General features: G+C 42.0%; 1 protein-coding gene across 1 annotated transcript in view; it reads left to right on the top strand.

Moving 5' to 3' along the window:
• Nucleotides 1–9,618, top strand: part of MTCL1 (microtubule crosslinking factor 1) — a 235,857-nt gene that overhangs the window by 460 nt on the left and 225,779 nt on the right. Inside the window, 1 exon segment of the mRNA XM_042782073.1 lies at nt 1–631. This exon segment is cut by the window's left edge and continues 98 nt beyond it. Coding sequence (XP_042638007.1) covers nt 1–631 — 631 coding nt within the window.

The following is a 9,618-nucleotide window of genomic DNA, read 5'->3' as shown; positions in this document are numbered from 1 at the left end:
CGGAGCCGAGCCGCCGCCCGCCGCCGCCAAGGGCCGCAAGGCCCGACGCGGCTCCGGGCCCCCAGTCGCACCCGCAGCTCGGGCCGCTGGGTCCTCGTCGCCGGCCGCTCGGCTCCCAGCCGTAACCCTCGCAGTGACCTCGGCTGCTGCCGCCGGCTTGCGCATCAGCCCCACGGACAGCAGCTCCGATCTCTCCGACTGCCCTTCCGAGCCTCTGTCGGACGAGCAGCGCCCACTCCCCGCCGCCAACAGCGACGCCGAGTCGGGGACCGGCTCCAGCGACCGGGAGCCGCCGCGAGGAACCCTAGCGCCGAGCCTTGCGGCCCGATGTGCGCCTCCGGGCAGCCCCGAGTCCCCCGCGCTCCTTGCCGTGCCCTCCGCCACCATCGCCTGGTCTGGGGGCCGGTGCAGCCCGGGCGGGGTCTCCGTGGGTTCCCTGGGTTCGGGTGCCGCCGAGGATGCCGGGGACCGCTCGCCACCGGAGCGAGGGGCCCCTGGGAGGGCAGACGGAAGCAGTGGGACCCCAAAGGACCCTGGCTTGGACGAACAGCCCCGGCTGGTGCCGGCAGCATTAGAGGAGGAGCTGCTGCGGGAGATGGAGGAGCTGCGATCGGAGAACGACTATCTCAAGGTGAGTGGCGCGCCCCGCATGCCGCGGGGATACACGAGAGCACCCTTAGGGCCCTACCCACCCGTAGGGCCCCTTCTCGCTCTCCCCTCTTCGCGGCACACGCTGGGCGCTGGGAACTTGAGCCAGAACTTCTGGAAGCTGGGAGCCTCCAGACCTGTTGGGACCTGACCAGTGCTTGTCCTTGCAGCTCGTCTTATTTCTAGAACTTTTGTTGGTATCTTGGACCGTCTTGACATTTTGGGAGACATTTTTGGTACCTCAGCCGATCTTCCCGCCCTGTCTGTGCCTACCCTCACCGTGGGAGGATTCCCTCTAGAGAAGGAGCGAGGATCCGGGAAATATGCGTGTTGTGTGGGTTTCAGCCCGGTAGGCCGGTTCTGCCAGCAGAAAAAGAGCGAGGGACCTGCAGTGTCTCGTCGGGGCACCCATGGCACAGAGAGAACCCCACCGTTTTCCATGATAAACGTTAAGTCCGGGGATTCCTTGAGTGATCTGCTGGCGGATCCTTTGTGAGTGCCCTTCAGCCGGGCTTTTCTGTGTCAGGAGAGGCCAGTTCCTTCTAACACAAATACTTTCGAGGGAATAGCAGCCACCGTCGCCCCGTCTCTGAGTCCTTTCTTGCCAGGGCTGTTCCTCTGGTGATGGCCTCCTCCTGCTGTTAGCGTTGGGGCACTTAGACCGACTCCATCTTTTTTTCAAAGGAAAGGAATCTGGTGCTGCAGAACAGGGGTTTTAGACGATACCGGCCCGCTAAAGCGATCGAGGTGTTTTGAGAGAGAATAAAGACGCTTGTACTGAGTGCATTTAATAGATTGTGATCCTCAGGGTAGTAAATAACTCCAGTGATATCTGTCAAGATCTTAATGAATACTCTCTCAAGCCAAGGGAGTGGCCCTTCTCCATCAGTAGGCTGTGTGATTTGAGCTGTTTTCTCAGATGAGCTTATCCCATTTAGGCCAGTCTTTGGCTCTGGACCTACTGCGTGGTTTTTTAAAGTGAATGCTGTTAACTGGAATCAGAGCATATTATCTGTTGAGTAGTTCTCAATCTTGGTCTTATCAGGAGCTGCTCTAGCCAACTGGGCCCAAATAGTTATTTTAGGTTGTGAAAAGAAGTAACAGTGAGATAGAGAAAGAGAGATGAGAAAAGAGAGCAGATTGGTACCTGTCATGAGATGTTTCAAATAAATAACATTTGCTTTTGCCACTTATCCTTGATACACAAGAAATTCTTGATACACAAGAAAGTGAAAACCGAAAGGTTTTGAGAAAGGGAAACTATGTTGTGTGTGACTCTATCATGAAACCAGCACTTTCCAAATCCTCAACACATGTGACTTCCTGTGAGTTAATGTGAGCTAATCTTGTTAATTTTTGTAGCCCTGGCTCTTAGCCTGACTACAGTGTTTCTGAGTGACTGATGTTTCTCCAAATCATGACTGCTGAGCAACAGACCACTGAGTTTCTTCAGAGAAAAATATTCTCATTACATCTTTGATCTTAAGGTAGCCAACCTGTCACCCTTTCAGGATTCCTTCCTGGGTAGCTAGTTAGTTTGCCTCATATTTTTACATTGTTAGATGCTCAGTAAATGAAGTGGGCCTCTTCCCTCAGTGTCCGGCTTGGTGTATTTGATATTTCACTTGGTCCTTACAACAACATGGATGTTACTGCAATTATTTTTACTATAACCCAATTTCATAGACAAGGATGCTAAGAATCCAGTAAAGTCAAATGACTTATCCAAGGTCACACAGCTGTAAGTGCAGAAGCTTTTGTTTTCTTGTCTCCAAAACTGTCATGCTTCTCGCTGTACCCCGCTGCATCTCTATTTCTACTGAGGCTACTTTTCTTAGAGCGCACTGCTTCAGAGTTGTTATATTAGTGCAAAATGCTCCCCGTGTTTAACATTCCTAGAGGACATTTGTCTTCTTTTTAGGTGAAAGGGCCATGATGAGCACTTTTCCACTCAGACCCACTGGAAAATGTTAAATTTGTGGAAAAAGTTCAGCTGCTATTTTCTGAGGAGAAAGTGCCATGACCACTTACTTATTGTGCCATGCCCAGCTCCAGCCTCTCCATGGATAGTAGGAGAGAGAAGAGGGTAGAGAAGACCAGAAGGAGTCTGGGAAACTAGGAAGTCCGGGCTATGCACATGTGTGATCTAAATGGTTGGTCATTCAAAAGCTTCGATTACAGTGGTTCGATTTGGGAAGGAAACACAGGAATTTGGGTGGAGTTTTTGTAAAGGTCAGAGCCTGCCTACTTGTGAAAAATTGAGCTGAGAACTTAGTGTCCTTATGGGGCAAAAGGCAGTAGTCATGCCTTTCCATGTGACCTTTAGAGTGTGCACATTATAGTCAAAATGACTCTCATTGTTGTTTAGAGGTCCTTTTGGCTGTTGGATAAAAACGCATTCTTGACCTACTACTTTCTTTGAGGAATATTGCACAGAACTCTCATCATGAGACACAGCATCCATCTGTTCAGTTATGAGAAGAGCCGCAATGTAATCAGTGACCAACCTCAGCCAGAACTTTTACTTTGATAAATTCTAGAGAATTGTGACCACATAGAGTATTACATTCTTTCCAGAGTCACTACTTACACTATTGCTATGAAAGACTCACACAATTTCTGAGCTAGAAATTACCAAGGAGTAATCACACAGAAAAGTAAGGCCAGCAAAACCATAGAAGGATGTCTTACTGACCAGGATATTCAAGCGGACTTCTCTTTGTTTTTAGCCATGCTGCTGTTTTTTTCTTTTCTTTTCTTTTTGTTGTTGTTAAATAGCAAATGTGTCCCCTACATAGCTTTTCTAAACTGAGTGCTGTATGAGCTCCCCATGACCTCATTTTCTGTTCGTTCTCTGCCTTCATTAAGGGTACCAAGGTGACTAGTTGAAAAAATGCAAAAATGATTCAGCCCAGGTAATTGACATTTTGTGTGGAAACTCAGAAAAGCACTCTTGCCTTCCATTTTCCTCTGATGAACTTGAGCATATTTGGGAATATTCAGAAATTAAAGGGAGCAGTTGAGTTCAATTATCCAGATGTCTTTGCTTCTTTCTCAAAAACAAAACCCAGGCATGTTTTTTAATGATGAAGACTTTGGCTAAATACTGGTGTGTTTCTGTCTTCCCGCCTGCCATGACTGTGTTTTGCTTGAGTGCTCCGAGACAATCAGACAAGCCTTAGTGCTCATTGTGAACATATTAATTATGTTCTCTGTTTCCACAGGCTTCTCAGGAGGGTTAATCACTCTGAGTGTATTGGCCTATTTTGGAAATGTTTTTAGTGTTCCTGGGTCACACACCTCCCCTCCCCACAAATAGTACCATGTAACAGTACTTAGGTCCTGCAGGATGGAGGAAGCCAAACCCGCTGCTCTTGAGTGGATTCTGACTCATAGTGACCCTGTAGGACAGAGTAGGACTGCCCCATAGGTTTCCAAGGTTGTAAATCTTTACAGAAGTGGACTACCTCATCTTCCTGCAGAACAGCTGGTAGGTTCGAACTACTGAACTTTTGGTTTAGCAGCCTAGTGCATAACCACTGTGCCACCAGGACTCCTATTTCCTCAGTTACCTGTACAGATTATTTTTGTTAAAAAAAAAAGAAAAGCAAACTAAAAAGTCAGTGCTAGCTACAAGGTCAAATAAAATTGGATTTTTTGAGGTGAATGAGTTCCTAAGGAAGATTATTATTAAGGTCCTCTTGATTTTATAGGTTGCGGTATACTAGCCATTCTATTTCTCACTTGAGGAAGTCTTTTGAGTGGCATGCTTTGAAATGGTTTGTTTAATTTCCCCTTGTGGTCTAAAAGGAAGACACTAGGAGGCAAGAGGACCATGTTACCAGCACTGTAAAGGCTTTTAGCTCCCCATTTTCTCTTCTGGTTCTCCACCTTTTTTTAACCCTTTGAAGGGTAAAAGTGGACAGTATCCTCTATTCTTTCCTGACTTCACAGATTTCCACACCCATTCTTTATTCAGCTTGTGCAAGAATAGCTATAATAACCTTAGGTGGCAGGATAACACAGATGGGGCAAGCAAGGCCCATCAGCTGCGGCATCAACTGTCACTTTGGTAAACAATGGTGACCAGCCGAGCCTCCTTTGCTACAGCTGGGATTCTGCGGAAAACATTTCCATTGTCCAGAGGGAAATGAGGTGTATTATTTGTATATTACAACAGACAGTAGTTTCTGCCTGCAACTCCCAGAAGATAGAATGATTGCAACTGTAGCCAGATGACTGCTCCTACTGTGTAAATTGGGTCTATTTAAAGAGGGGTTATTAAAATAGAAATGCTTACTGTTTTCAGATTGTTTAAATGAGATAAAGATTTGAATAAAGCTATCAGTATGATCAAGAGTGTTTATTACTTATATGAAGGAACTATCAACTCAGTTTTTTTATTTGTGTTAATATTATCCTCTTAGAAGTTTTTGTTGAAGCATTTTATTTTAATCTTGTTTTACTCTATGGTACCTCATTATTCCTCTGATTTGATATTTGCATGTACCTATGTGTGTGTGTGTAAATAAAATAAAGCTTCATTTGTTATCTACAGGCAAATAGTTGTGTAACTTTATACTACTTAAAGATTCCATTTTATAAAAAAAAATTTAGAAAAATATTCAGTTAAAACCAGATCAGCTTTTCAGTGATCTACCATTTAAGTATCTTTAGACTTGATTTTAATTTACTAGAAAACTGCTTATTAAGGACGGATTTTTTTCTTATTAATTTCTCAATATAAAAACCAACAGCAGTTTTCCACTTTTACTTATAGTTGCTAAATTATATCTGCTGGAAACATTCTATCTTCTGCTTGATTTGGTTTTCTTAGACATTTAAATAGCAGACATCTTTAAGGTTGTGAAATACAATGATTTCTAAATTGGAGCATGCTGTCAGAAAATTAATATAATGTTAGTTTAAAAATCACTATCCATCATGACCCTAATCTGAATAATCACAGTTTTTGCTTTTCAAACAGCTGCTGCCATGGTGTATAATTTGCTTTTCTTGTAACTTCTTTTCGCCGAACCTGAAAATTGTTTTTACAAGGCCGTTTGACATCATTTGTCTTGGTCCATCTCTGCCCAGTGTTGGGAAGCCATTAAAACATTTAGACTCTCAATTTCCTCATTTTAAAGTGGGGGCTTAATATCTGCATTGCTCATTGCAATGCGTTTTGGAGGACCGATTGCTATAATGGATATGATTGTGCATTGGCAGTTGTAAAGCTCTAAATGTTAGATTGCTTTTATTATTTTACATTGATGGTGGGTTTTCACAAGTGCAATTTAAGGTTTGTCATTGTTTCATTTGCTTGGTTGTAACAAATAATTTATAGTCTTTACTGGAAAAAGCACATACTTGGAACTAGACAGCCCTAGGTTTGCAATCTAGTTTTCATTTATTAGCTAGGAGGCTTTGGGCAAGTTAACCTGACTGAGTTTATTTTTTTTGTCTATATATGGAGGATAAGATGTTTCTGGTAGAGTAGAGATAATGACGGTAAAGTATTTAATAAAAGATATATTCTATAATAGAAGTTTAGATAAAATAATGCATTAAATAAAATCAGTGATTCAAAGACATGCAATTATGGTATTTCCCTAATTTTCTTTTTAGTTGGTGATTATTTATGCCTATATCTACCTATCCATCTCTCTATATACACACATACATATACACATACACATACACATATATATACATACCTATCAGTTGTTTACATGTGGCCTGCTCAATGATTTGGAGATGTGTCTAGCCCTTAAACAGTTATTTAACCTGGAGTGGATTTTCACACATCTCTGTAACATCGCTAACATTTAACATTAAATGTTGATACAGCTTTCTTGTTTTGAAGACTGAGAACTAGAGAACATTTTTATACCTGAAATCTGTATTTTACATCTACTTATGTTATATACTATTTTAAAAACGTGTGTTTGAGTAACAGGTAATTCCAGGTGTTAATGACATTGGCTTTTCTAGACCATCTTTCTAGAAGGAAAGGAATCAGCCAATAAGTATTCTTACAAGATTTCTATATGAATGACTAAAAACATCAATAAAAATATAACATGTTTTAATGTGTTTTAACCAATTTGTTTTGTTTTGTTTCCTTCATAAGCATTTCTCCCTATAAATCTTGTTCCCAGTAGGAAAATTTGCTGGGACTGGTAGTGACTGGACATAGCATAAAAGCTGGTCACTTGTCAACACTCAGCAAAGAGGGTGTTGCCACAGGTGTCTGGTCCTGTGGCAAAGCATCACAAAGGATTCCTTCCATGAATAAAAGTCACTGTATATTTGTATGATATATATTGGGAGCTCTGGTGGTATAGTCCCTAAGGCGTTTGATATTTGCTAACCAGAAGGCTGGTGGTTCAAACCCATCAGCCACTCCTCGGAAGGAAGATTGGGCAATCTACTTCTGTAGTGATACCATCTCAGAAACCCAAGGAGGGGTCGCTATGAGTTGGGCTCGACTCGATGGCAGTGAGGTTGGTTGATTGTATATTGATTTAGTGGCTTACTCAATCTTCCCTACTGTTACTGCTTGTATTGAACTATATATATATTTTTTATTAGTTACCCAATGAACAATTACCTTTTAAGTGGACACAGAAACTTAAGTGTTGAGATTAGGCTACCAAAGTCACATCCATCAGATTCATAGATGGGACCTGAGTGAAACTTTAGCTTGTTTTTTAAAAGATTTAGGACTAGCTCTCAATAGTGTGTCAAAAGAATGGCATCAACAAAGGCTCATTTTAAAGCTTGCCGTCTGTGGCTGACCCTGGTATGAAATGGGTTGGGGCATGGCTTCCCCAGTCTTCATTAAAGCCTCAGTATTTGGCTGAGACACTTGTGGCAACACTCTCTTTGCTGAGTGTTGACAAGTGACCAGCTTTTATGCTATGTCCAATCACTACCAGTTCCAGTAAATTTCTTCACTGGGAACAAGATTTATAGGGAAAATGCCTATGAAGGAAACAAAACAAAACAAATTGGTTAAAACACATTAAAACATCTTATGTTTTTATTGATGGTTTTAGTCATTCATATAGAAATTTTGTAAGAACACTTATTGGCTGAGAAGAAAAACATTTTATTCATTTGATCTGTAGGAAATTAGAAAGGCTTTCTTCTTTAACATCAGTTCTCTGGTAGTCCATTAAAATAGGCTCCATTTGGATCTTGCTTAGGATAGTGTGCACACAACAGGGAGAATCTACAAGCTGGGACAGGAGGAAGTGAGTTGCCACATTTGTGCTGTTCCCAATAGAGAGCATTTCATACAGTGGAAATGGGCTGGAGAATCCTCTTCATCCAATTTCGTGCCAACCTGTGGTTTACATTAAGGATTCCCAATCTGTTTGTTGCAGTTCTTATACTCAACCTTATGTAGGATAAAATAAACTTAAGGATGTTTCTTTCTATTCTATTTCTTGTCCACCTGAAGACACTGATGTTGGAAAACCCTTGTTCTTTATTGTAAGTCAGTCCCAGGTTTTAAGAACAAATTAGGATTAATAAGGGTAGCAGAAATGCAGGAACAAATTGAATAGTACAGAAGTATACAATTTAGTGTGTTCAAGTTTTTTTTTTTTTTCTCCTTGAGCCTCAATATTAATTGAACAAAATAAAAGAGAATAACTGAGAACATCCTGTGTTTGAGACATTTATACCTCAGTTTTCACACTATTCAAGCAAAGTTCTTAAATACTTTCCTTATTCTCCATCCTTCTAAATTGCTTCTAGTTAAAATCTTTTATAGTATTTCAGTAGAATTTATATTTAGTATACTGATATACATCTATGGGTTCAGGAAATAGTTTTTCATAATTGTGATACAAGACTGGAACAACATAAAAGTAGTTATGTCTAAGTTTGGTAACTGAGCTTACCTTTCAGTGTGGGTGACAATGATGAGAAAAACCATAGTTGATAGTGGACGTTTCCAAGAGCTGTGAAAAAAGCAGAGCAAGGCAAGGACTGGAGATGGTGGCATAGGGGGTAGTCAGGGAAGGCAGAGGCTCAAATTATGTATCTGTGGTCTCTGCAAAAATGGGGAGAAGCATGTTAGGAGCAGGGATTAAGAGGGAATAAGGTGAACATAGGCTGGGACCATTGAGACAGGTGGTGGTGTGTGTGCGTGTGCGTGTGTGTGTGCATGCACACGTGCATGCTCCTGCATACACACACACACACACACACACAACCAGGTAGGCCCAGGGCCCAGGTCCTAATGAGTCTTGAAGACCATGGGGGGACTGTAAAGAATGTTCTTCCTGTGACAGGAAGCCCTTTGAGTGTTTAAATTGGGGGTGAGATGTCCTGATTTACACATTAAAAGGAGAACTCTGTTGGATGGAGAATAGATTATGGGAGGAAAGAGGGCAAGAGAGGAAGCAGGAGACCCCTTAGGCAGCTGCTCCAGTGGACTAGATGGATTCCTGACACAGCTACTCTATGTGGAGAGACTCCACTGATGCTGAGTTGACGGGGCTTCTGGTGGGCATCATGTGGAATGGAGGGAAAGAGGAGGATTCTCCTGTATTCATATTGTCTTCATATTAATGGCAACATAGAATGGAGATGGGAAGAAAAGATATTTATTGCTGTTGTTTGGTGCCATCGAGTCGGTTTCAACTCATAGCAACCCTATGCATAACAGAAAGAAACACTATCGGGTCCTGCACTATCCTCACAATCGTTGCTGAGGATAGGTGAATGGAAAAAAAGCAAGCCCAACTTTTATTTCATGTGTTTGAGAAGGTTTCTTGTTCAGGAGGGTGAGTTGCATAGTCACATGCTGAAATTTGCATCGTGGAATAGACTTTTCAGGACATCTGAAGGTATGTTGTAATTCCAGTGATAGTTAACAGTTTTTATTGTTAATGTCCCAATAAAGTTTATGTTCTTTGAAGGCAAGGTTGGCCTGATTCATCTTTTTTTTTTTTT

This window comes from Orycteropus afer, unplaced genomic scaffold (genome assembly GCF_000298275.1).
Source record: "Orycteropus afer afer isolate SDZICR_OR568_19922 unplaced genomic scaffold, OryAfe1.0 scaffold00234, whole genome shotgun sequence".
In the NCBI taxonomy this organism is placed as follows: domain Eukaryota; kingdom Metazoa; phylum Chordata; class Mammalia; order Tubulidentata; family Orycteropodidae; genus Orycteropus; species Orycteropus afer.
This window is presented reverse-complemented; position numbering and strand designations above follow the sequence as displayed.